Source organism: Pongo abelii, chromosome 19 (genome assembly GCF_028885655.2).
Source record: "Pongo abelii isolate AG06213 chromosome 19, NHGRI_mPonAbe1-v2.0_pri, whole genome shotgun sequence".
In the NCBI taxonomy this organism is placed as follows: Eukaryota; Metazoa; Chordata; class Mammalia; order Primates; family Hominidae; genus Pongo; species Pongo abelii.
The window spans coordinates 97,257,403-97,284,337 of record NC_072004.2 but is presented as its reverse complement, the minus strand read 5'-3'; the positions used below and the strand labels follow the sequence as shown (position 1 = coordinate 97,284,337).

Genomic DNA, 26,935 nt, shown 5'->3' with positions numbered 1-26,935 from the left:
AGTCAATGTAAAATTATTAACGAAATACTGTACCTTCTGTCTCCCAGCCCCTACACGCACACTGTCTTTTTTTTTTTTTTTTTTTTTTGAGACGGAGTCTCGCTCTGTTGCCCAGACTGGAGTGCAATGGCGCGATCTTGGCGCACTGCAACCTCTGCCTCCTGGGTTCAAGCGGTTCTCTTCCCTCAGCCTCCCGAGTAGCTGGGATTACAGGCGCGCGCCACCAGGCCCGGCTAATTTTTGTATTTTTAGTAGAGACGGGGGGGGGGGGGGGGTGTGTGTGTGTTCACCATGCTGATCAGGCTGTTCTCGAACTCCTGACCTCGTGATCCGCCCGCCTCGGCCTTCCAAAGTGCTGGGATTACAGGCGTGAGCCACCGCACCCGGCCCCGCACACTCAGTCTTAGAAGTTTGATGTGCATTGCGCACTCACAGCCCGTCTCAGGTGGACTGGCCATATTTCAAGTGCTCAGCAGCCTCCGTAGCGGGTCGAGTCGGGAGGCAAACCCAGCTGCTGCCTTCGGAGTGAAGCAGCGCCCAGCGCCCAGGATATTTCCACAGCTGTGTAACGGCTGCGAGGTCTCCTGAGCCGACCAGAGCATCTGAGAAGCACCAGAGTAGGGGCAGCGTCACAGGATTTGGCAACCCGTGGGAAAGGAGGGGGATCGCAAAGGGCCGCTCCCTGAAGGCCTTAGCGGGGAGTACCTTTCCTGCGGCCGCTCCACCCATGGGCAGCGTCTTCCTGGGGCCTGGGAGCCGGCAGGTCCCCGGCGCCCAGGTCCCGCCCCTCCCGCCCGTCTCTCCAGCCCCATTCTCCTAACCACCCGCCCTGTGCTCTCATCCCCTCCGAGGCTTCCTCGCCCTGTGCGCACGATTCCCGTGCCCAGGCCCTGCCGCCATGCCTCGGTGGGTGTCTCGCGTCACCTCGCGGAGCGCGTCGGACCGGGCCGGCTATCACACACCGAGCCCACCGCCGCCCCTAGGAACCCGACCCCACCTTCCAGGGCCGCCGCCGCACGCTTGACACGCGCGCCGGAAATTGCGTCACCCCAGCTTCCGGCCCGGAGTCCGGGGGGCGTGCCAGTTGGGAACGCGGTCCAGTCAGAATGCAACACGAGGGGTTTCGGAGGCGCAGCCGCAGCTCCGCCCCTAGACTGGGAACTCCGGCCCACTGCCACGTTCGACGAAGGAGCGCGCAGAGTGCGCGCATCCCTTGGCCAATCAGGAGGCGCAGAGCCCGGGCTACCGAAAGTGGCATCCATTCCAGACCCGTGGAAGGTGTAGGCGAAAGCCACCAATTAGAAGCCAAGGCAGAAAAAGTTCTCGTCGGGAGCCAATGAGAGGCTAAGAAAGACAGCGAGCGCGAGGTCCTCGGCCAATCCCGGGCGAAGGCCAGGGAGCCCTCAGGAGCGTTTCCGAATCCGGGGCCAGGCCTGGTGTGAGTGTCCAATCCGAGAGCGGCAAAGACGAGCCTCGAAGTCCGCCGGCCAATCGAAGGCGGGCCCCAGGGGCGCGTGCGCGCCGCGGCCAGCGCGCGCGGGCGGGGTGGGCAGGCGCGCCCCGGACCCAGGATTTATAAAGGCGAGGCCGGGACCGGCGCGCGCTCTCGTCGCCCCCGCTGTCCCGGCGGCGCCAACCGAAGCGCCCCGCCTGCTCCGTGTCCGATATGCTGCGCCGCGCTCTGCTGTGCCTGGCCGTGGCCGGCCTGGTGTGCGCCGACGCCCCCGAGGAGGAGGACCACGTCCTGGTGCTGCGGAAAAGCAACTTCGCGGAGGCGCTGGCGGCCCACAAGTACCTGCTGGTGGAGTTCTGTGAGCGCCGGGCCTGGCGGGCGGGCGGGGCTCGGGGCCGCTGGGCCAGGCTCTTCGGACGCAGGCACGGCCCGGCAGCCCCCGGGGCCGGGACCCCCGGCGCGCCCGGGACTGAGGGGCTCCCTTGCTGCCCGCCTTGGGGGCCATGTCCGGGGCTCCTTGCGGATGAGAGCCGGGCTGGGAGCCGGGGGGCCGTCCCGGTGCCCGCCCTGCGCACGGCAGGATCTTCCTGTTAGTGCGAGAAGAACAGGATCGACCTGTGTGAGCAAACAGCAAGCCAGTGTCCAGCCTTGCCGAGTCCTCCCCGGGGGCCGACCCGGAAGGCGCCCCGCTCCTGCCCACCCCACCTTCAGCTTGCCACAGTAGTCCTTCCGATGGTGTCTCAGAGGAGAATCCCAAGCTTTCCTCATGTCCCTAAGGATTTGAGCTCTGTCCCTGGGGTGGGAACCTTGTGCCTGACACAGTTGCTAACTCTGTTGACAGATCGTCTTATTCCCTCACCCTAAGCAACTCAGGGCCTGTGTGCACGGATGTGCATCTCATACTCACAGCCAGTGCTGGTACAGGCCGCGACGTTCACTTCTTCACTTTTATCTGTAGTCTTAAAGGGAAAGTCTAGGGAGACCCTTGCCTTAGTTGCCTACGGGGAATAAGAAGTCAGCAGCCATTGAAAGGTTTGTCTTGCTGTGCTGATGGTGACATAGCAGAGTGGGGGCTGGTGTTGGTTGGTGGTAGTTTGTCGTTCACGGCCTCTGTCCTGATATTGCCCAAGAACACCAGGCTATCAGCTCAGCCTTGTGCGTTAGAACGGGTTATCTTGGTGAGTAGATAGGGTTTTTATGAAGGAAAATGCCAGAGGAAAAAGGGAAGCACTGCCGAGGGATCAAGGCTGCTTTAGGGATCAAGGCTGCTTTCTAGCATCTCATTTCCGCTTCCAGATGCCCCTTGGTGTGGCCACTGCAAGGCTCTGGCCCCTGAGTATGCCAAAGCCGCTGGGAAACTGAAGGCAGAAGGTTCCGAGATCAGGTTGGCCAAGGTGGACGCCACGGAGGAGTCTGACCTGGCCCAGCAGTACGGCGTGCGCGGCTATCCCACCATCAAGTTCTTCAGGAATGGAGACACGGCTTCCCCCAAGGAATATACAGGTGTGGCTGTGGCACTGCCCTTGAACTGTCTTTAGAGAGGGACTGGCCTGCCGACTTGGAAGGGCACGGGCAGCTGTCTGAGCGGTGGGGAGGCCAGGTTCCAGAGGCTTGGAGGGATCCCGTTCCTCAGGCTGGGTTCTCCGTCCACTTGTGCCCTGAGGGTCCTGTGAGGAAAGTTTTCATCCTGGAAGAACCTTCGAATGGAGAACCTGTCTTGTCTGGTGCCATCGTGGGGGCGGCTGGCTGAGGTCTGTTTGGAGACTGACCAGCAAGGAGAGGGAGACTGGTGCCTTTCTGGCCACATGGGCTGTTTGTGCTGCCCCGTTCCTAGGAGCAGCAGCATAGCTGTAGCTCTCGGGGTGACACCTGCTAGTTATTGTTTGTAGCGTGCCAGCTGCTGCGTCACGTGCTTGCGTGATTTCTCCTTACCTCCTCTCTGTGAGGCAGGCTTTTCCCAGACAAAGGGCTGAGGCTTAGAGCAGCTCAGTAACAGCATCGCGCCTGTCGGTAGCAGACCTCGAATCCAAGCCCACCCGGCTGTGTCTGTAGCACAGGCCTTCAGCTGCTCGTCTGCCGCCTCTGAAGCTGCCTTAGTGGAGGCCGAGCCCCTGTGTAGCCAAATCAGTGACTGTGGTAAAAGAAAACTCGTCTGTAAAACCAGCTCTGTGGCGTGTCAGATGCACATGGCGGGTACCCCGAAAGCAGCTCATTCCAGTGTTAGCAGGGTTGTCCCCTTAAGCAGATGTGCCCTGTCCTGTTCTAGTGGCAGCAACTCTGTGGTTGCCTCTCACTTGGCTGTTTTTAGACAGTCTTGCTCTGTCCCAGGCTGAAGTGCAGTGGTACGATCTCTGCTCACTGCAACCTCCGCCTCCCGGGTACAAGTGATTCTCTGCCTCAGCCTCCTGAGTAGCTGGGACTACAGGTGTGCACCACCATGCCTGGCTAATTTTTGTATTTTTAGTAGAGATGGGGTTTCACCATGTTGACCAGGATGGTCTCGATCTCGTGACCTCGTGATCCACCCGCCTTGGCCTCCTAGAGTGCTAGGATTACAGGCGTGATTGATGTTCTCATTTTTTACTCATATTCACTTTTGGAACGGGAAGTGCTCTGTCCAAAGTCACCGTGGTTCTGTCACTAACACTCAGGTTTGCAGATGAGATGAGCACTCCTAAATTCACTTGTCCCTGGTTACCGTCTTGTTAGCACTGGCAGAATCCTTCTCCATCTGAATGGGGTTTTCCCGATTCGGACCAGGGAGTCAAGTTCTAGGAGGGAAAGAGGCATCGTTCTTAGCTTCAGTCTCCCAGGAGGAGGAGGTTTCTTTCCTGTCAGTTGACTACCTTTGGTGGCATAACAGTGTGTCATCTTCTTCCCGGTCTGGGAGGCATGTAGGGTGGGCCATTGGCGAGAACTCCTGAAATTCCTGGGATAAGTTAGGAGGCGGGAGTTAGGTGGGCTAGGTGTCAGCCTGTTCCCATAGGTAGAAAAACTGGCACTGAGTTTTGAGTTACTGTCCACCTCTCTAAGCTGAGGCCTGTTGTCAGACTCCTGGGTGAGAACATGTGTGTTTGATGGATGTACATGTCAAAGAAAATTTAGAAAACGCAGAGGACAGGCTGGGCGCGGTGGCTTATGCCTGTAATCCCAGCACTTTGGGAGGCTGAGACGGGTGGATCACCTGAGGTCAGGAGTTTGAGGCCAGCCTGGCCAATATGTTGAAACCCCATCTCTACTAAAAATACAAAAATTAGCCGGGCGTAGTGGTGCGTGTCTGTAATCCCAGCTACTCGGGAGGCTGACACAGGAGAATCACTTGAACCCGGGAGGTAAGGTTGCAGTGAGCTGAGATCATGCCACTGCACTCCAGCCTGGGTGACAGGGTGAGACTTCGTTTCAAAAAATAAAATTTTAAAAATGCAGAAGGCCAGCCTGGGCAACATGGTGAAACCCTGTCTACAAAAAATACAAAAATTAGCTAGGGCTGGGCACAGTGGTTCATCCCGGTAATCCCAGCACTTTGGAAGGCCGAGGTGGGTGGATTGCTTAATCCCAGGAGTTTGAGACCATCCTAGGCAACGTGGCGAAACCCCATCTCTACAAAAAATAGAAAAATTGGCCGGGCACGGTGGCTCACGCGTGTAATCCCGCACTTTGGGAGGCCGAGGCAGGCGGATCACGAGGTCAGGAGTTCAAGACCAGCCTGGCCAACACAGTGAAACCCCGTCTCTACTAAAAATACAAAAATTAGCTGGGCATGGTGGCGGGCGCCTGTAATACCAGCTATTCGGGAGGCCGAGGCAGGAGAACCACTTGAACCTGGGAGATGGAGGTTGCAATGAGCCAAGATCACGCCACTGCACTCTCCAGCCTGGGCGACAGAGGTAGATTCCGTCTCAAAAAAAAAAAAAAAAGAAGAAAAATTGCCGGGCGCAGTGGCTCACCTCTGTAATCCTAGCACTTTGGGAGACTGCCGAGGCAAGTGTATCACCTGAGGTCAGGAGTGAGACCAGCCTGGCCAACATGGGGAACCCTGTCTCTACTAAAAATACAAAAATTAGCCAGGTGTGGTGGCGGGCACCTATAATCCCAGCTACTCGGGAGGGTCAGGCAGGAGAATTGCTTGAACCTGGAAGATGGAGGTTGCAGTGAGCCGAGATCACGCTATTGCACTCCAGCCTGAGCAACGAGAGCGAAACTCCGCCTCAAAAAAAAAAAAAAAAAAAAAGTTAGTTGGGTGTGGTGGCACATGCCTGTGGTCCCAGCTACTTGGGAGCCTGAGGTAGGAGGATTGCTTGAGCCCAGAAGTTCGAGGTTGCACTGAGCCATGATCATGCCACTGCACTCTAATCTGGGTGACAGAGCAAGACCCTATCTTCCAAAAAAAAAAAAAAAAAAGGCTGGGATTGGTGGCTCGTGCTTGTAATCCCAGCACTTTGGGAAGTCGTGGTGGGCAAACTGCTTGAGCACAGGAGTTAAAGACCAGCCTGGGCGACATGGCAAAACCTCGTCTCTACAATAAATACAAAAATGAGCTGGGTGTGGTAGCGTGCACCTGTACCCCAGATACTCGGGAGGCTGAGGTTGGGAAGATTGCTTGAGCCCAGTGGGTGGAGGCTGCAGTGAGCCAAGATCCTGCCACTACCCTCCAGCTGGGTAACAGAGTGAGCCCCTGTGTCAAAAGAAAAAAGAAAATGCAGAGAGATCAGAGAAAAAAAATGGGTTTGTGATCCTATTATTCAGACAGAATCACCCTCTTCCCTCCCCACTCCCCATAAACACAACCACAGTCTCATGTACATTGGAGTTTAGGAGGCGGGCAGACGGCACCAGTCCGCTTCCATGGTGGGAGAACATCTTGCTTAGGTTGATTCAGGTGTCGTCAGCCTGGCTGGCAGAGACAGGAACAGGCCCGGCAGGGCAGGCGGCGCTCCCTGTTTGAGAGTGGAACCTACATTTGTTTGGGGTTAGCTGGCAGAGAGGCCGATGACATCGTGAACTGGCTGAAGAAGCGCACGGGCCCGGCTGCCACCACCCTGCCTGACGGCGCAGCTGCAGAGTCCTTGGTGGAGTCCAGCGAGGTGGCTGTCGTCGGCTTCTTCAAGGTAGAGACCAGAGTGTTATTCCAGTCTTCCTTCCTTCTGTCATCCATTGAGGAGGGGTCCTCGGCCTGCGGCTGGCAGTTCTGCACGTGTCCCCCCTGGCCTGGGCACTACAGGGTCTGCCCGACTGCTTGGTGCTGCGGGATCGTGACGACCTCTGCTTCTCCCTCCTCATTCAGGACGTGGAGTCAGACTCTGCCAAGCAGTTTTTGCAGGCAGCAGAGGCCATCGATGACATACCATTTGGGATCACTTCCAACAGTGACGTGTTCTCCAAATACCAGCTCGACAAAGATGGGGTTGTCCTCTTTAAGAAGGTGAGTGGCCCCAGGCAGCTCTGCCCAGGTTAGTTCCGGGGTTGGTCTGAAGAGGGTGGCGTTGCTCTCCTTATCGTTAAAGGAACCTTGCTCCTGGCACCTTTGGCCCAATAGGGATGTTCTGCAGCTTTCCCAAGTTGGGGTGTTGCACTGATGCCTGTGGCCTTCGCATTCAGCTGTGGGCCCTCTGGCCGCTCTCCTGCCACAGCCGCCTCAGAAGAGCTGCTTTTGACTGTTAGCTTTTTTTTTTTCAATTATGATAAAACACGTAACAACATTTGCCCTTTTTTTTTTTGGAGACGGAGTCTTGCTCTGTCGCCAGGCTGAAGTGCAGTAGTGCAATCTCGGCTCACTGCACACTCCACCTCCTGGATTCAAGTGATTCTCCTGCCTCAGCCTCCTGACTAGCTGGGACTACAGGCATGCACCACCATGCCCAGCTAATTTTTGTTTTAGTAGAGATGGGGTTTCACCATGTTGGCCAGGATGGTCTGAATCTCTTGACCTCGTGATCCACCCACCTCAGCCTCCCAAAGTGCTGGGATTACAGATGTGAGCCACTGCACCTGGCCCCATTTGCCTTTTTTTTTGAGATAGGGTTTCTCACTCTGCCGCCCAGGCTGGAGTGCAGTGGTGCATTCTTAGCTCACTGCAACTTCTGCTTCCCAGGCTCAAGTGATCCTCTAACCTCAGCCTCCCGAGTAGCTGGAGCTACAGGCGTGTGCCACCACGCCTGGCTAAGTTTTTGTATTTTTTGGTAGACATGGGGTTTTGCTGTGTTGTCCAGGCTGGTCTTGAACTCCTGAGCTCCGAGTGGTCTGCCTGCCTCAGCCTCCCAAAATGGTGGGATTACAGGCATGAGCCACTGCGCCCGGCCACGTTTTAACTCTTTTAAAGCATTAATTACATTCAGAGCGTCATGCAGCATTCCTATTTCCAGAACGTTTTCTTTACCCAGAGGTCTGGAGTATTGGCTCTCTCGGCGTGTTCCCACCCAGTTGGCACCCACACTTCGTGTGCCCCTCAGCCCCAAGGGCATTACGACCCCTAAGGATCCACTTTGAAAACTGCCATCCTGATCCTGCTGTCCTTCTCCTGGGGAAGGGCTCCTGGACAGTGTGGCCTCTTAGCCGCCTCTCCCCGTTACCAGGACACAGCAGGGTCCTTGTTTGCACAGTGTCAAGATGGGGCCTGTGGGTTTCTGTTGTCTCTTTTCTCAGTCACCAGGCAGGTGGGGCTGGGGCCGCACACTTGTGCTCTAGGGACAGCTGAACCTGGATGTGGATGATCGTGGGTTTGTGCCGCTCAGAGCCAGGTAGTGTGGATAGGAGAGAAAGTCTCGGGAGAGGAGGGACCTGGGGAGTGAGGGGCAGGAGGGCGCCCGGGGCGATGGGACTTTCAGTTCCTGTCCTGTGTCGTTTCCAGAGGGGAGAAGAAGAACCTTTTAGACAGCAGCTTCATAAGCCAAACGGTCAGACGGGCAGCCTCTGGGATTGGGGCTGAGTGGTTTTGGACATGAGGAACCCATTCACTTTGTTTTTTTTATTTTTCTTTTTTTGAGACAGAGTCTCTCTTTGTTGCCCAGGCTGGAGTGCAGTGGCGCGATCTCCGCTCACTGCAAGCTCAGCCTCCCGGATTCACGCCATTCTCCTGCCTCAGCCTCCCGAGTAGCTGGGACTACAGGGCACCCGCCACCACACCCAGCTAGTTTTTTTGTATTTTTAGTAGAGACGGGGTTTCACTGTGTTAGCCAGGATGGTCTCGATCTCCTGACTTTGTGATCCGCCTGCCTTGGCCTCCCAAAGTGCTGGGATTACAGGTGTGAGCCACCGACCCTTTCACTTTCTGTAGTAAGCACTGAGCATCCAGCACTCCCCGGGACCAGGTAGGACGAAGGGTAGAGCCAGCTTCCTGGAGCGCGGTAGTGCGGGTGGGTCAGGATGGCTTGCTTCCATGTTCTTGTTCTTGTCATTTAGCTGTTTTTGCAGCCACTTCCTCAAGATAATTCAAGACAGTAGGTGCTCTTTACCAGGAGACATTCTCTTGATGTTCCCTGAAGGGAAGAGAGTTGCTAAATTAGTCAATTGCCATTGCAAGGTGCCCAGGAAATTAAACATCTGACTAGAAAAAGCCAGTGAAGTGTTGGATAAAGTTGAGGGAACCAAAGGTCTTTTTAGAGCTTTTATTAAAGAGAAAGTTCCCAGTCTTGTCCTGAAACTTGGGTTCTGGGGAAGACTTTCTCCAGGGCCCACGAAACTCGCGAACCCTGTTTTGTCACACATCCCACAGCTCCTTCAGTGCCCTGGATGTCTGCAGTGGCCGCTGTGACTCTGTGGACAGTTTGGTGATCGTGTCTGCGAAGGCTGGGAGGGTGGTTTCGTTGCTCTTGCCTGCCAAGGCTCACACGTGGTCATCCATGTGGGCTCCCCACAGGTTAACGTTCTGCCTCCATTCTCTGGAGTCCACTAGAGCTGGGCACAGACAACCCCACTTGAGTTTGATGCCAGTTGGTGGGTGGCGCTTTCTTGCCCACTGAAGATGGCCCAGGTGTCCGTGATGGTGAACGTGGTCGTTGCAGGCAGCTCCGGGCAGAAGCCCGGCCCCCTGTCCGGTGCACGCGGTAGGGTCTGCCCTGGAAGTCAGAGCTCACCCTGCAGCTGAGAGGATGAGTCCAACTTGTTCCTTTTCTGCCAGGCTGTTAACCCCCATCCCTCAAAGTGAGTGAGACCTTCCTGTGTGTGCTGTGGCCACAGCGGGCAGCCTGGCTGAGTCGGGTGCTCTCTTGTGTGGCCCGCTCTTGCCTGCTCTTCCCTTCCTTCCCTAGCGGGCACTGCAATCCAGGAAAACCTCTGGGGGCTGCTGGTCACTGGCACCGTGGGTGTGAGAGCTTCTGATATTTCACTTTTCCTTCTCCACCAGCTGGCAGCACTGGGCATATTATTGTTGTTTGAGAAAGGGTCTCGCTCTGTTACCAGCCTGGAGTGCAGTGGCACAATCACAGTTCACTGCAGCTTCGACCTCCTGGGCTCAAGCAGTCCTCCCACCTCAGCCTCCTGAGTAGCTGGGACCACAGGTGTGCACCACCGCACCTGGCTATTTTTTAATACTTTTGTAGAAACGGGGTTTCACCGTGTTGCCCAGGCTTGTCTTGAACTTCTGAGCTCAAGCAATCCTCCTGCCTCGGCCTGCCAAAACATTGGGGTTACAGGCGTGAGCCATATCACCCGGCCTGCATTGGGCCTTTCTATGCTGTTTGTCACTGTGGCCTGGCAGGGCTGGCCTGCTGCTGCTGTGCCCTGCTAGGTGGACCAGTTTCCCTTACCACAATAGACCGTGATTGAGTATGGTGTGGCATCTCTGCTGAAACGATGGCAGCCCTGGGACAGCTGCAGCAGCGTCTCCTCCTGGCTTCTTAGCATGAGATGGTGTAGGCGGCGCCTGACACTCTGGAGGGAGCCGGAGACATTGTTCTGCAGGGCTGAGGGGATTTTCTGTTTGCCTGCAGTTGCGGCCCAGCGTTACTCCTGGGCACAGTGCAAGCCCACCAGTGCCATTGGGAGCCCGGCTGTGATCAGCAGCTCATGTTCCAAAGGATTCCCTCCAAGGGCCTCCTGAACTTGGTTTTTCTGCCACTTCTTATCCACCTTTGCCCCTCTCGGGAAGAGGTAGCAGGCTTAGAAGCCTCTGCCCCTCGGGCTCGGGCAGGGTGGTTGGTGCTTGTGTCCTGGTTTAGCATCAGCTCTTTGGCAGTCAGGCCAGGTCAGGGTGGCCCAGGCACAGCATGCACAAGAGGAGGAAGTGGCATCTGGTCTCCAAATTACTCTGAGGACGCATACATGGAAATGGCCAATAAGAAAGGATGCGTGATTTATTTCCCCAAGTCTCATTTAAGAAGTTTGAGGAGGCTGGGCGCGGTGGCTCACGCCTGTAATTCCAGCACTTTGGGAGGCTGAGGTGGGCGGGTCATGAGGTCAGATCGAGACCATCCTGGCTAACACGGTGAAACCCCGTCTCTACTAAAAATACAAAAAATTAGCTGGGCATGGTGGTGGGCACCTGTAATCCCAGCTACTCAGGAGGCTGAGGCAGGAGAATGGCGTGAACTCAGGAGGCGGAGGTTGCAGTGAGCCGAGATTGCGCCACTGCACTCCAGTGTAGGCGACAGAGCAAGACTGTCTCAAAAAAAAAGAAAAAAAGATTTGAGGGGACCAGGCTTGGTGGCTCACACCTGTGATCCCAGCACTCGAGGAGGCCGAGACAAGAGGATTGCTTGAGGCCAGGAGTCTGAGACCAGCCTGGGCAACATAGTAAGATTGTCTGTACAAAAAATAAAAATAAAATAAATTTTTTTGGCTGGACGCGCTGGCTCACGCCTGTAATCTCAGCACTTTGGGAGACCAAGGCAGGCAGATCACCTGAGGTCAGAAGCTTGAGACCAGCCAGACCAACATGGAGAAACCCCATCTCTAATAAAAATACAAAATTTGCCAGGCGTGTTGGCAGATGCCTATAATCCCAGCTACTTGCGAGGCTGAGGCAGGAGAATTACTTGAACCCAGGAGGCGGAGGTTGCAATGAGGCAAGATCGAGATCGTGCCATTGCACTCTAGCCAGGGAAACAAGAGCAAAACTCAGTCTCAAAATAAATAAAATAAAATAAAATAAATAAATAAATTTTTAAAAAAATAGTTCGTTCCAGGTGCAGTGGCTCACGCCTGTAATTCCAGCACTTTGGGAGGCCGAAGCAGGCTGATCACCTGAGGTTGGGAGTTCAAGACCAGCCTGACCAACATGGAGAAAGAAACTCCATCTCTACTAAAAATACAAAATTAGCCAGGCATGGTGGCGCATGCCTGTAATTCCAGCTACTTGGGAGGCAGAGGCAGGAGAATCGCTTTAACCCGGGAAGCAGAGGTTGCAGTGAGCCGAGATCCTGCCACTGCACTCTAGCCTGGGCAACAAGAGTGAAACTCCGTCTCAAAAAAAAAAAAAAAAAAAAAAAAAAAAGTTCGGGCCGGGTTCAGTGGCTCACACCTATAATCCCAGCACTTTAGGAGGCCAAGGCAAGTGGATCACCTGGGGTCAGGAGTTCAAGACCAGCCTGGCCAACATGGTAAAACCCTGTCTCTACTAAAAATACAAAAATTAGCCAGGCGTGATGGCGGGTGCCTGTGATCCCAGCTACTCAGGAGGCTGAGGCAGGAGAACCGCTGGAACTCGGGAGGTGGAGGTTGCAGTGAGCCGAGATCACGCCATTGCACTCCACCCTGGGTGACAATAGCAAAACTCCATCTCAAAAAATAAATAAATAAATAAATTTTAAAAATAAATAAAAAAGTAGTTCAGGGGAATGATGGAAGGCTCACCCAAAATTCTCCCTTGAAGAGCCTCAGCACAGGAGCGCCTCTCTGAGCCTGAGCCAAGGCCACATCCTCAGCTGCAGGCTGACCCGTCGTGATTGGGCCGCCACAGCCTCTCCATCTTGTGGCCTTAGGACTCCCTGAAGCTGCTGTGCATTATTAGGGGTCCCCAGAGCCTTACGGGCACGTAGATTGTGCCTTTCAGGATCTGTTGTATTAGAAACTAGAACTAAGAATGTAAAAAATCGTTTTTTTTCTCTTTTTTTATTTATTTTTATTTTTTGAGATGGAGTCTCGCTGTGTTGCCAGGCTCGAATGCAGTGGCACGATCTTGGCACACTGCAACCTCCGCCTCCTGGGTTCAAGCGATTCTTCTGCCTCAGCCTCCCAAGTAGCTGGGATTACAGGCATCTGCCACCATGCCTGGCTCATTTTTGTATTTCTAGTAAAGACGAAGTTTTACCATGTTGGACTAGGCTGCTCTGAAACTCCTGGCTTCAGGTGATCCGCCCGCCTCAGCCTCCCAAAGTACTAGGATTACAGGCGTGAGCCACCATGCCTGGCCTGTTTCACTCTTGTCACCCAGGCTGGAGTGCAGTGGTGCGATCTCACTGCAATGTCTGCCTCCCAGACTCAAGCAATCCTCTTGTCTCAGCCTCCCAAGTAGCTGGGATTACAGGCAGGTGCCACCACACCCAACTGATTTTTGTATTTTTGTATTTTTTTTTTTTTTTTTTGAGACAGAGTCTTGCTCTGTTGCCCAGGCTGGAGTGCAGTGGCACGATCTTGGCTCACTGCAACCTCTGCCTCCCGGGTTCAAGTGATTCTTCTGCCTCAGTCTCCCAAGCAGCTGGGATTACAGGTGTGCACCACCACACCCAGCTAATTTTTTGTATTTTTGGTAGAGTCGAGGTTTCACCATGTTGGCCAGGCTGGTCTCAAACTCGTAAACTCAAGTGATCCACCTGCCTCAGCCTCCCAAACTGCTAGGATTACAGGTGTGAGCCACTGCACCCAGCCTTTTTTTTTTTTTTTTTTTTTTTTGAGACAAAGTTTCGCTCTTGTTGCCCAGGCTGGAGTGCGGTGGTGCCATCTCGGCTCACCGCAACCTCCGCCTCCTGGGTCCAAGCGATTCTCCTGCCTCAGCCTCCCAAGTACCTGGGATTACAGGTGCCCGCCACCATGCCTAGCTTATTTTTGTATTTTTAGTAGAGATGGGGTTTTACCATGTTGGCCAGGCTGGTCTCGAACTCCTGGTCTCAAGTGATCCACCCATCTTGGCCCCCCAAAATGCTGGGCTTACAGGCCTGAGCCACTGTGGCCAAATTTATTTTAAAATAATAATCCCATTACATGTTATCATAAATCACATCTTTATGGAAACTAGTTTTTCCCAGACAAAAACAATTTAGTGCTGAGTGGCGTTTTAGATTCCTCCTGCTCTTGCGACACCAGGCGCCCAGCAGCCTCTGTGGGTCTGCCGCAGCACGGGAGAGGGAGAGTGAAAAGGCAGAGTCTAGAGAAGTGTGAGTGTGAAAATAGCTTTGACCAGCCAGGCGCGGTGGCTCACACCTATAATCCCAGCACTTTAGGAGGCTAAGGCAGGTGGATCACGAGGTAAGGAGATCGAGGCCATCCTGGCTAACATGGTGAAACCCTGTCTCTACTAAAAATACCAAAAATTAGCCAGTGGTGGCGGGCGCCTGTAGTCCCAGCTACTTGGGAGGCTGAGGCAGGAGAATGGCTTGAATCCGGGAGGCGGAGCTTGCAGTGAGTGGAGATCACGCCACTGCACTCCAGCCTGGGCGACAGGGCAAGACTCCGTCACAAAAAAAAAAAAAAAAGAGATTGAGACCTTCGTGGCCAACATGGTAAAACCCCATCTTGACTAAAAATACAAAAAAAATTAGCCAGGCGTGGTGACGGGCGCCTGTAGTCCTAGCTACTTGGGAGGCTAAGGCAGGAAAATCACTTGAACCTGGGAGGCGGAGGTTGCAGTGAGCCAAGATCGGGCCACTGCACTCCAGCCTGGGCAAGAGAGTGAGACTATCTCATATATAAATAAAAAAGAAAATAGCTTTGACCACATGGGTGCCCTGAAAAGATTGCGGTCCCTGGGGATGGGCCACACTTCAAGGGTTGCTGGAAGACCACATGCGCCAGGCTTGAGTTGTGGATGTGAAACCAGCCGTTGAATTCACTGGCGGCCATATAAGGTCATGGCCGGAGCCAGTCTGGCTGTCAAGGAACAGTCATGTCCTATACCCATTGCTGGACCTATGGCTCGAAACCCCACAGGAGGGCAGGGCTGCTGTCTGCTGTGACTTCCCACGTCCAGGGAGACCCGGGCCCAGGGGCTGTGCTCCCAGCAGCAATGCTCAGTCAGGGCCCCCTTTCTGTCCACAGTTTGATGAAGGCCGGAACAACTTTGAAGGGGAGGTCACCAAGGAGAACCTGCTGGACTTTATCAAACACAACCAGCTGCCCCTTGTCATCGAGTTCACCGAGCAGGTGCGGCTCCCCTGCTGCCCTGCAGCCCCCAGGCTGGGGATGGGGAGGAGTGGGTTGGGGGTGGCATGAGGCTCCCGGTTACCACTGCTGTCCAGCGTCTGACATTGGAGGCCGTTGGGAGAACCTTCTGCATTAATAGTGTGTGACTCAGACCCAGTAACTTAAGTTTATAACACAGACAGCCCCGAAGATTTTTGGAGGTGAAATCAAGACTCACATCCTGCTGTTCTTGCCCAAGAGTGTGTCTGACTATGATGGCAAACTGAGCAACTTCAAAACAGCAGCTGAGAGCTTCAAGGGCAAGGTGAGCTGCTCCTCTGGGTGGCTCGTGGGGCGGTGCCAGGGAGCAGTACAACCTTCCCAAGGTGACAAAAGTGTGAGGCCTTCCTGAGGCTGCCCCCTGGACCGGACCAGGCACCTGATTCAGGACAGCCTGGATGTAGGCAAGGGGCCAGCCAGGCCAGACCTCTGCTCCCAGTCACCTGCTGGTCTGGTTGGGCAACCCCGGAGTCCAGGTTGGAGGAAAAAGACACCAGGAGCACGGTCTGCTTCCGAGCGAAGTCAGGGCTGGAGGCAGAGGCCAGCCGTCTCCCGCACCTGTGCAACCTCCTTTTCTCCCCCAGATCTTGTTCATCTTCATCGACAGCGACCACACCGACAACCAGCGCATCCTCGAGTTCTTTGGCCTAAAGAAGGAAGAGTGCCCGGCTGTACGCCTCATCACCCTGGAGGAGGAGATGACCAAGTACAAGCCCGAATCGGAGGAGCTGACGGCAGAGAGGATCACAGAGTTCTGCCACCGCTTCCTGGAGGGCAAAATCAAGGTGTGGGCGCGTCCCGGGCCAGGGCTGCCTCCCAGGTAGAGCTGCCAGCTTGGGGTCTCTGGGCTCTTAGTGTCCTGGACTTTGTCCTCAAAGTAAGATCTTCAGAGTAAGAGGACGGAGCCCAAGATGGTGTGAAGACCACCATTCTTGTCACACCCTTGGGGACCTGTAGGAGCCCTCTTGTTGACACGGCTGGCCCAGATGCTCCTTAGGGAAACCTCCTGGCTGGCGAGGGTGCGGCCTGCGTGGGCTCATTGGGCCCAGCCCACTGGCTCAGCCTTCTCTTTCTGGATTCTTGGCACTGTCGGTGTCTGCAGCTGCCATCCTGGTGTGCCCAGGGCAGCTGTGCACCTCAGCCCCGGGCAGGGTGAGGGTTGGGGAGCTCTGTGGTCCGCCAGGCATTGCCACCCCTCACCGTGCCCTGCCTGCTCTCCAGCCCCACCTGATGAGCCAGGAGCTGCCAGACGACTGGGACAAGCAGCCCGTCAAGGTGCTTGTTGGGAAGAACTTTGAAGACGTGGCTTTTGATGAGAAAAAGAACGTCTTTGTGGAGTTCTGTAAGTGTTGCCCTTTCAGCTCCCCAGGTCCGTGCCACCAGGGCACGCACGAGGTGGGCAGACTCCGGGGAGGCGTCTGCCGGTGGCTTTGTGATCCAGGACGCACCCTAGAACTGCTTTCTTTTCAGATGCCCCATGGTGTGGTCACTGCAAACAGTTGGCTCCCATTTGGGATAAACTAGGAGAGACGTACAAGGACCACGAGAACATCGTCATCGCCAAGATGGACTCGACTGCCAATGAGGTGGAGGCCGTCAAAGTGCACAGCTTCCCCACACTCAAGTTCTTTCCAGCCAGTGCTGACAGGACGGTGCGCCTTCCCTCCAGGCGGGGCTGGGGCGGGCTCTGGGAAGAGCAGCGGTCCCCATGCCAGCCTGGGTGCCTCTCTGTCTGGAAGGAGCCTGGGGCTAGTGGGGTGGGAGAAGAGCTGTGGGAGCTCCTTCAGAAGCACCCACCTTTTTTTGTTTTCCGAGAGAGATGGGATCTCACTATATTGCCTAGGCTGTTATTGAACTCCCAAAGTGCTGGATTCCGGGTGTGAGCCACCGGACCGGGCCTGCTCTGCCTTTCTCTAGGGAGGAGGAGCCAATGCCGGGAGATTGGCTCTGGGCCGGGACCAGCCCGTGCACTCATCCCTGTCTTCCATAGGTCATCGATTACAACGGGGAACGCACGCTGGATGGTTTTAAGAAGTTCCTGGAGAGCGGTGGCCAGGATGGGGCAGGGGATGATGACGTGAGTGGGGTCACAGCCCTGGGCTAGTCTCTGGGATTCAGCCCCTTGGCCCCATGGGACATGTCCACTTGGGCTTGGCTTGTGATGGGAATGGTGCTGTTGGAGGCACATCTGTGCGTCCAGGCCTCTGGGGCCCCACACCTTTGCCCAGCAGGGCAAGGGATGTGCTCCCAGTGCTCTGCTGAAACAGCTCTCCCTGGCCAGCACTTCTTTAGGGGACGAGGTTGAAGGCATCTTTAAAAACCAGATTTTGCTTAGAAAACCTTTTCAGACACATGGCACCGGATCCTCGCATGCTGATAACTTGGGCTCAAATGTCCATCCCCAGCCCCCTGGCGGGGACCGGGCACAAGGGAGCAGACATGGGTCTGCCCTCGGGAGCTTAGTCCTGCCCGTCAGCACGTGGCCAGCAGCAGTGGTGACTCTGCCGGAGAAGCAGGAAGGCTGGTGTTGGGAGGATGCGGCAGGGACGGGGTGCTTGACCATGGTGAGGGAGATGAGGGCATGGTCAGCCCAGGCTGGCAGGGCCTGCTGGCAGTGCTGGTGCACAGTGGGAGGTGGAAACACTCTGTCCAGGCTGGGGATGGAGGGCCAGCCCCTGGTGCTGCCTGTGGCCTGTCACTGGCCACAGCCCGAGGGTTGGAAGTAGAATGGTCACACCCCAGTGGTGACTGTGCCTGGACTTCATGCTGGGGCTGTTGTCCCCGCCGAGATGTGGGCCCTCTGTAGACTCCATGGTGCCAAGCTGGGAGGCACACATACGCCTGCCGTGCCCAGTGGAAGGGTCCAAGGCTGAGCTGGGATTCCCAGGGTTCCTGACACAGTGGGGGCTCTGATTCATCCTGCTATAGGCAGAAATCCCCCAAGTGTCACTCTTACTGGGAAGACCCCTGTGTAGCGCGTAAAGACCAGGGTTGGCTGCTCCAGTGGCCGGTGGCCATGTCCACCGTGGCCGGCTAGTCCCTGGTGTGAGCAGCATGGGGTGCTGGGGGCTGGCAGCCTCAGCTGTTGCAGCCAACCTGCCCCCCCCCCCCCACCCCGCCCCTTTTCCTGTATCCCAGGATCTCGAGGACCTGGAAGAAGCAGAGGAGCCAGACATGGAGGAAGATGATGATCAGAAAGCTGTGAAAGATGAACTGTAATACGGAAAGCCAGACCCGGGCGCTGCCGAGACCCCTCGGGGGCTGCACACCCAGCAGCAGCGCACACCTCCGAAGCCCGCGGCCCTCGCTTGAAGGAGGGCGTCGCCGGAAACCCAGGGAACCTCTCTGAAGTGACACCTCACCCCCACACACCGTCCGTTCACCCCCGTCTCTTCCTTCTGCTTTTCGGTTTTTGGAAAGGGATCCATCTCCAGGCAGCCCACCCTGGTGGGGCTTGTTTCTTGAAACCATGATGTACTTTTTCATACGTGGGTCTGTCCAGAGTACTTGCTAGAGTGTTCGGAGTCTCGCTGCCTCCCTCCTGTGGGAGGTTTCTGCTCTCTTTGAAAATTCCATTTGTGGGATTTTTAGACATTTTTCGACATCAGGGTATTTGTTCCACCTTGGCCAGGCCTCCTTGGAGAAGCTTGTCCCCCGTGTGGGAGGGACTGAGCCAGACTGGACACGGTCACTCAGCACCACCTGCAGTGTTGCCATGACTGATCATGGCTCTTGCATTTTTTGGGTAAATGGAGACTTCCAGATCCTGTCAGGGTGTCCCCCATGCCTGGAAGAGGGGCTGGTGGCTGCCAGCCCTGGGGCCCAGCACAGGCCTGGGCCTTCCCCTTCCCTCAAGCCAGGGCTCCTCATCCTGTCGTGGGCTCATTTTGACCACTGGCCTCTCTACAGCACGGCCCGTGGCCTGTTCGAGGCAGAACCAGGACCCTTGACTCCCGGGTGGGGAGGTGGCCAGGGATGCTGGAGCTGAATCAGACGTTGACAGTTCTTCAGGCATTTCTATTTCACAATAAAATTGAACACATTGGCCAAATAAAGTTTAAATTTTACCACCTGTCCTTGCCTCGGGTTTATGATCTCACCAAGCCCGGAGAGCTGGGCTGGAATGCGGACGCCAAGGCCATCTGCCAGCCCTTAGTGGGGTCACCGGTGCTGAGAGGCCTTGCCCCTGGGGCGAGGTGCAGATGCAGAAACAGGCCCCAGTCTCCCCAGCAGAGCTGTGCAGTCTTGCAGTTCCCAGGGAGGATGCCTTCCCCACCTGCAGGCTGCTTCACCTGGACTCTGATGGGGCTTCTGTGATTCTGGACCCTGGATGTGGACACGGGTGGAGCCACCCAGCCCCACGTGATGCTCAGACTCCAGGTCATTCCCTCCCATCCCCGCCGTGGAGTGACGAGAAATCAGGTGGACTCAGGCTTCAAGGATGGGTGAGAGGAACGGGGCCTTGCTTATCACTAACCCTTCACACGATAAAGGGCCGGGCTGGGCGCAGGGACGTGCGCCTGGAATCCCAGTGCTGGGGCAACATGTGGAGACCCCGTCTCTATGAAAAATTAGAAATTAGCTGGGCATGGTTTGCACCTACAGTCCCAGCTACTCGGGAGGCTGAGGCAGGAGAATCCCTTGATCCCAGGAGGTCAAGACTGCAGTGAGTGGAGATCACGCCACTGCACTCTGGGTGGGTGACAGAGTGAGACCCTGTCTCTAAAAATAAGAATCTCCTGGTCTTTAAGTTGTAATTTGGCTTAACCTCAGCGCTCTTGTGCTTCACATACAGAAAAAACACATAGACTGTCGATTTTTTTTGAGACGGAGTCTTGCTCTGTGGCCCAGGCTGGAGTGCAATGGTGCTATCTTGGCTCACTGCAAGCTCCGCCTCCCGGGTTCAAGTGATTCTCCTGCCTCAGCCTTCTGAGTAACTGGGATTACAGACATCCGCCACCACGCCCGGCTAATTTTTTGTACTTTTAGTAGAGACGGGGTTTCACCGTGTTAGCCAGGATCTGCTGGCTGACCTCATGATCTGCCCGCCTCGGCCTCCCAAAGTGCTGGGATTATAGGCGTGAGCCACCGCGCCCGGCCGAAAGTCAATTTTTCTGCAGACAGCAAGCTGCGGCCTGTGTGCAGGGCTGGGCGATGGCTCTGCTGAGCCTGGGTTTGCTGCTTCTCTGCAGGGGAGGCAACAGGAGCTCTGTGGTGTCTGTGGGTCCCACCGAGGGCAACAGCAGCAGCCCTGAGGATCCAGCAGGGCTCATGGTGGTCTCAGGGCAGTGAGGCAGAGGCCCGAGGGCTGTGGCTCCTTGCAGGGTCTCTGAGGGGGGAGGTTGTCTTGAGTCACAGCTAAAGGGGTGGGCTGTATTTGTGCCTGTGCTCCCTGGCTGTGGGATGGGGTGCAGTGACCCTGTGGACCAGCTGTGCGGGGAACTGGCCCTCTGGAGAGAACGTTGGGACACGGCGCAGCTGCCCGGAGCACTGGTGTCATGTGCTCTGGAAAGGGGAGGGAGTCACTGATACCTTTCCCGTTTTGCAGAGGCAGCTGATGAGCACATTCCTGGGCTTGGCTGTTGCTGGGAGGTGGTGGGGCAGTGTCCAAAACCTCTCTGACTGGGCTGCTGGATTAGTGGGGAGACTTTGAAGGCTCTGGGGGGAGGTGGTTAGGGCTTAGCAGCCTGGGACTTCCCAACCCTCTGTCTCTCCAGGTGCCAGGAAGCCACTGGCCCGGAGCCTAAAACTGTGATTGCTGGGCCTATATACTACACCCTGGGGGTCCTCTGACCTCACGGAGGGAAGGGCCCTTCTGGCCCTAGGCTGGCCCTCCTGCCAGACTGCAGTGCGACCTGCACCGACTTTTCCTTTTTTTTTTTTTTTTGAGACAGAGTCTCACTCTGTTGCCCAGGCTGGAGTTCAGTGCTGCGATCTCAGCTCCCTGCAACCTCTGCCTCCTGGGCTCAGGTGATTCTCCTGCCTCAGCCTCCTGAGTAGCTGCGATTGCAAGCATGCACCACCATGCCCGGCTAATCTTTGTATTTTTAGTAGAGACGGGGTTTCACCATGTTGGCCAGGCTGGTCTTGAACTCCTGACCTCGGGTGATCCACCCACCTTGGCCTCCCAGAGTACTGGGATTACAGGCGTGAGCCACTGCGCCTGGCCTCAGCTGACTTTACTAACAGGGTCTCCCGGGGGCTTTTGCAGAGCACTGCTGGTTGCATTCACTGGACTTTTTTTTTTTTTTTTGAGACAGGTTCTTGCTCTGTTGCCCAGGCTGGGGTGCAGTGGTATGACTGTAGCTCACTGCAGCCTCAAACTCCTGGGCTCAAGCAATCTTTTACACCTCAGTATTCCAAGTAGCTGGGACCATAGGCACGCAGTACCATGCCTGGCTAATTTTTAAATTTTTTGAAGGGAAGGGGGTCTCCCTATGTTGCCCAGGCTGGTCTTCAACTCCTGGCTTCAACTGATCCTTCCACCTCGGCCTCCCAAAGTGCTGGCATTACAGGCGTGAGCTTCTGAGCCCAGCCAGGCCTCACTGGGCTTTTAAAAGTTGGATGGTAGGCCGGGCGCAGTGGCTCACGCCTGTAATCACAGCACTTTGGGAAGCCGAGGCAGGCAGATCACGAGGTCAGGAGATCGAGACCATCCTGGCTAACACAGTGAAACCCCGTCTCTACTAAAAATACAAAAAATTAGCTGGGTGTGGTGGCGGGCTCCTGTAGTCCCAGCTACTCCGGAGGCTGAGGCGGGAGAATGGCGTGAACCTGGGAGGCGGAGCTTGCAGTGAGCCGAGATCGCGCCACGGCACTCCAGCCTGGGCAACAGAGCGAGACTCTGTCTCAAAAAAAAAAAAAAAAAAGTGTGATGGTAAACCTTGTGCATTAGATGTTCTACTTCGTCTTCCAGAAGGCAGAAACTTAAAGTCATGCAAACTAGGTCAATTTGCAAGTTCATATGGACCAAGAAGAATCAGGGACAAAACTCCATGAAGACAGGTTTTGCTCTGATGTCACGCTGCATGAACAGCACGATTCGCCCACGGTGGAGCAGGCACAACTGTTCACGGCCGGCTTCTGATGGAACGTTTCAAGGGTGAGGAGCTCCAGGGAGAGTCCAACATGGCGCAGGACACACGGTTCCCACATCCTTATTAGAACAGAAGGCACATAAATGCCTTTCAAGGGATCTGTTGTGACTGGCGAGGCTTCAGGCACCAGTCCCTTGGGTGATCCAGATAGAAACCCCAAAGCCAAAAGCTCTGCACGCTCCCAGCTCACCTTCAGCAGGAGGGACACAGGGGCTTGCTTGGGGTCGACAAACAGGCTCGCCGGATGGTCTTGCCCCCACCGCGTCTCTAGCCTGAGGCCCAGTCACTCCTAGAGAGGGCGTTCCTTCTGGTCACACTGTTGGTGGCAGCTTCATCCAGCGTGCTTTCATCTGATCCTCTGAGGGGGGAGGGCAGACAGAACTTTCCACAACATGAGAAAAGGCAATCTTCACATCAGAGGAGATTCTGTCTCCTGTCTCCAGTGTAGAGCCTTTCGTCTCTAGGCTTCACGTAAACAAACCAGAAAAAATGGCCTCGCTCCTCCCCAGTGACCTGGAATTCCAACTGTCCATACCTTTCCCTGAGTCCCTAGAAATGCAGCCACGCTGGGAGGCGACCCCCCTCAGGGTGTCTGCAGGCCCAGGCCCGGCTAGAGGCTCCAGGGCCACTCCAGTGTGTGACTGGAAAGGTGGTGTACCCGCAGCGAGGGGCCCAGGGGGCAGGGGGTGCACTTGGGTACCAACGCAGGTCAAGGAAACTTCACCAGGCAGGGACCCTCCATCAGCGCCACTTCTCCAGGAGCATTTTTCCTTTTACTCTTTTTATTTTTTTAATCTTTTTATTATTATTTTTTTAAGATGGAGTCTTGCTCTGTCGCCCAGGCTGGAGTGCAGTCGCGCGATCTCCGCTCACTGCAACCTCCGCCTCCTGGGATCAAGAGATTCTACTGCCTCAGCCTCCTGAGTAGCTGGGATTCCAGGCACACGCTGCCACGCCCGGCTAATTTTTGTATTTTTAGTAGAGACGGGGTTTCTCCATGTTGCCCAGACTGGTTTCGAACTCCTGGCCTCATGTGATCCGCCCTCCTCGGCCTCCCAAAGTGCTGGGATTACAGGTGTGAGCCACTGTGCCCTGCCAGTTTTAAATTTTTTTAAAGCGAAGGAGTCTCATTATGTTGCCCAGGGTGCTTAAATCCCTCGCTTCAACTGGCCCTCCAGCCTTGGCTTCCCAAAGTGCTGGGATTATAGGCATGAGCCACTGCGCCCAGCCCTCCCATAGCATTTGGCCAAGGCTTTGCACCTAGAGGTGTCTAATATGTTTGCTGATTTGATTTCGTTGGATGCAGATCAGCCTAATGATGCAAGGCTGTTGGTGGCCCAGCTCTCCTCTGCCCCTGCAAAGAGCTGCTGGCCAGTCTTGGTTCTGTCCTCATTCAGGCCTTTAGTGACCACCTCCAGGGTTTACCAGCATTATGGGTTGACTCATGTGTCTCCTTAATTAACGTTGAAGTCCTAGCCCTAAAGACCTCAGAATGTGACCGTTGTTTGGAAACAGGATGCTTGCAGATGTCACTGGTTAAGATGAGGCAATACCCAACTATAACTGGTGTCCTTATACAAGGGGGAGATGTGAACAGTGACAAAGGCTGGGAGAACACCATGGAGATGAAGGCCGAGATCGTGGCGATGCTGCTAGAGCCAAGGACACCAGGATTGCTGGCAGCACCAGAAGCTGGGGAGAGGCTTGCGACAGACGCTCCTTAGAGCCTCAGGAGGAACCTGTCCTGCTGAAACCCGGATCCCAGATTTCAGCCTCCAGAGCTCTGGGAAGGACCATCTTTTTTTTTTTTTGAGACGGAGTCTTGCTCCGTCGCCCAGGCTGTAGTGCAGTGGTGTGATGTCAGTTCACTGCAACCTCCGCCTCCGGGTTCAAGCAATTCTCCTGCCTCAGCCTCCCCAGTAGCTGGGACTAGAGGCGCCTGCCACCACACCCGGCTAATTTTTTCTTTTTTCTGAGACAGAGTCTCGCTCTGTCGCCCAGGCTGGAGTGCAGTGGTGCGATCTCGGCTCACTGCAAGCTCCGCCTCCCAGGTTCACGCCATTCTCCTGCCTCAGCCTCCCAAGTAGCTGGGACTACAGGCGCCTGCCACCATGCCCAGATAATTTTTTGTATTTTTTAGTAGAGATAGGGTTTCACCGTGTTAGCCAGGATGGTCTCGATCTCCTGACCTCATGATCCGCCTGCCTTGGCCTCCCAAAGTGCTGGTTGGGATTACAGGCGTGAGCCACCACACCTGGCTTTTTTTTTTTTTGGGATGGAGTCGTGCTCTGTCACCCAGGCTGGAGTACAGTGGCAGGATCTCAGCTCACTGCAAGCTCCGCCTCCCGGGTTCACGCCATTCTCCTGCTTCAGCCTCCTGAGTAGCTGCGACTACAGGTGCCTGCCACCACGCCCGGCTAATTTTTTTTTTAGTATTTTTAGTAGAGATGGGGTTTCACTGTGTTAGCCAGGATGGTCTCGATCTCCTGACCTCGTGATCCACCCGCCTCGGCTTCTCAAAGTGCTGGGATTACTGGCGTGAGCCACCGTGCCCGGCCTAATTTTTGTATTTTTTAGTAGAGAAGGGGTTTCACCTTGTTGGTCAGGCTGGTCTCGAACACCTGACCTCAGGTGATCCGCCCGCCTAGGCCTCCCAAAGTGCTGGGATTACAGGGGTGAGCCACCGCGCCCTGCCAACCATCTGTTTTTTAAGCCATTCAGTCTGTGGTCTGTCAAGACAGCCCCAGCGGACTCATCCAGCCAGTTTCAAGTGCTGCAGTGTTCCCAGCACAATCGATGGCTGTCTCTGACCACAAAGACCTCCCTGGTCAACTCTGTGTCTGTGTCCGGTCCCATCCATTTGCTCATGTCCTGTAGTCCAAGCCCCACTTCGGACCTCCACTGGGGCTGTTGCAAAAGTAAAGGCAGCCAGGAGTGAAGAGCCTGTTGGAACACGAGTTTTAAAAATTCCCTTGGCTGGGCGCGGTGGCTCACATCTGTAATTCCAGCACTTTGGGAGGCCAAGGTGGGCGGATCACAAGGCCAGGAGTTTGAGACCAGCCTGGCCAATACGGTGAAACCCCGTCTCTACTAAAAATACAAAAATTAGCCAGATATGGTGGTGCGTGCCCCTGTAGTCCCAGCTCCTCGAGAAGGTGAGGCAAAAGAAACGCTTCAACCCGGGAGGCAGAGGTTGCAGTGAACCAAAGTTGAGCCAATGTACTCCAGCTTGGGCGACAGAGTGAGACTCCGACTCAAAAAAAAAAAAAAAAAATTCCCTTGGCTGTGCTTCTAGAGGTAAGATCACAGGGTCACAGGGGCCAGGGCAGAGAGAGCACACCACCCAGGGTGTGATGGTCCCTGAACGTGGAGAGCAAACTGGACTCCACCTTAAGTGTGAGTACGTGTGTCAAACCTGGAATGCAGAGACACTATGCAGGGTGAACCCATGAGTGTGTAGGGAACACCCTGTCCCCCGCAGGGGTGTGAGGCAGGGGAGCCAGGCACGTGGAGGAAAAGTCACAGGACTGACTGAGCAGGAGCCTGAGGCACTGAGATCCCAGCCAAGGATGCCTGCGGGGTTTCTGAGCAGGAGGCAGCACCATCAGTCATTTTTTTTTTTTTTTGTCGCCCAGGCTGGAGTGCAGTGGCACGATCTCGGCTCATTGCAACCTCCGCCTCCCGGGTTCATGCCATTCTCCTGCCTCAGCCTCCCGAGTAGCTGGGACTACAGGCGCCTGCCACCACGCCCGGCTAATTTTTTGTATATTTAGTAGAGACGGGGTTTCACCATGTTAGCCAGGATGGTCTCGATCTCCTGACCTCATGATCCGCCTGCCTAGGCCATCAGAGTAGTTTTGGGAAAACCATTGAGTGAGGCAAGCCACGCTGGAAGGTGAAAACTGACAGGTAGGGAGATGGAGGGGCTCAGGCCTGTTTCCCCACGGCATGGTGGACCTGTGCTTCTGCAGATGTGGAGGGGGTGGCCGCCCCTCACTTTCCAGGAGGTAGAGAGCAAAAGCCCTTCCAATGACCTTGGTACCAACTGTGCCCTTGATCTCGCGTTCCTAGCTATCTCATGGGTTCTGCACTGGTGCCTCCTCCTGCCCTCGGTAAGGCACCTTCTAGGTCCAGCTGTGGGGCAGGGAGCGACAGGCAGGAATGATCTGACCCCTTTGGCCGGGCACGGTGACAGATGGGCTGAAAGATGAGTCACTAAACATGATCTGGGGCGCGGGGCGGGGGTGCAGCTCAGTTTCAGCCCCTCGCGCCGGGGAGGATGACCGTGCAGCTTTATATAGCCCCTGAGCCCTATATAAGCAAGTCAGAGGCCCGGGCTCGTCCGACAGGAGCCCTCAAGCTGATCTGGTCAGGACCGGATACATTATTAACCGCAGTGCAGTAGGGTCCCCAGGGGCAACCTGCCCCACAGCGCCCAAGATGCCTAGCAGAACTGCCCGCTATGCCCGCTACAGCCCACGGCAGCGGCGGCGGCGGATGCTGGCTGATCGCAGCGTGCGTTTCCCTAATGACGTCCTGTTTTTGGACCACATCCGTCAGGGTGACCTGGAGCAGGTGGGGCGCTTCATCCGGACTCGGAAAGTCTCTCTGGCCACCATCCACCCCTCAGGTGAGCAAGGCCTGGAAGAGCTGGCCAGGGGCTGTGGGGTGGTGGGGGAGGCCAGCAAGGAGGACCCGACCTGGGGCTCAGTCTTGACCCCTCCCGTCCTCCCTGCCCAGGCCTGGCCGCCTTGCATGAAGCCGTGCTCTCTGGAAATCTGGAATGTGTGAAGCTGCTGGTCAAATACGGGGCGGACATTCACCAGCGAGATGAGGCGGGCTGGACACCCCTGCACATTGCCTGCAGCGATGGGTACCCCGACATAGCCAGGTGAGGCAGCCTGGGTCTACACAGGCTTGAACCCGACCCCTCCGGGCCTCAGTGGGCCCCCAGGATGTGGGCCCCAAAATGTAGCCCGGGTGGTGTCGGCAAGAACCCTAGAGGCTGAGCACGGTGGCTCATGCCCGTGCCTGTAATCCCGCACTTTGGGAG

The 26,935-nt window shown here is 55.7% G+C and overlaps 2 protein-coding genes and 1 long non-coding RNA gene across 3 annotated transcripts in view; 2 read left to right on the top strand and 1 right to left on the bottom strand.

The window, feature by feature from the left end:
* The first annotated feature begins 1,585 nt into the window (after positions 1-1,585).
* P4HB (prolyl 4-hydroxylase subunit beta) lies at positions 1,586-18,852 on the top strand. Its single transcript, NM_001133333.1, is given in 11 exon segments — positions 1,586-1,811; positions 2,750-2,956; positions 6,428-6,561; positions 6,738-6,875; positions 14,642-14,746; positions 14,925-15,050; positions 15,370-15,570; positions 16,007-16,127; positions 16,256-16,437; positions 16,776-16,862; positions 17,924-18,852. Coding segments are annotated over 11 exon segments (1,527 nt in total). The 5' UTR covers positions 1,586-1,666; the 3' UTR covers positions 18,005-18,852.
* LOC129051436 (uncharacterized) overlaps positions 6,781-26,935 on the bottom strand; it is a 21,159-nt gene continuing 1,004 nt past the window's right edge. The window contains exon 2 of the long non-coding RNA XR_008515710.2: positions 6,781-8,928. This is a non-coding gene — a long non-coding RNA (uncharacterized LOC129051436). The remainder of the gene's footprint in view (positions 8,929-26,935) is intronic.
* The window catches only part of PPP1R27 (protein phosphatase 1 regulatory subunit 27), a 2,412-nt gene continuing 768 nt past the window's right edge, over positions 25,292-26,935 (top strand). Inside the window, exons 1-2 of the mRNA XM_024234333.3 lie at positions 25,292-26,512; positions 26,623-26,773. Coding sequence (XP_024090101.2) covers positions 26,323-26,512; positions 26,623-26,773 — 341 coding nt within the window. The 5' untranslated portion in view covers positions 25,292-26,322. The remainder of the gene's footprint in view (positions 26,513-26,622; positions 26,774-26,935) is intronic.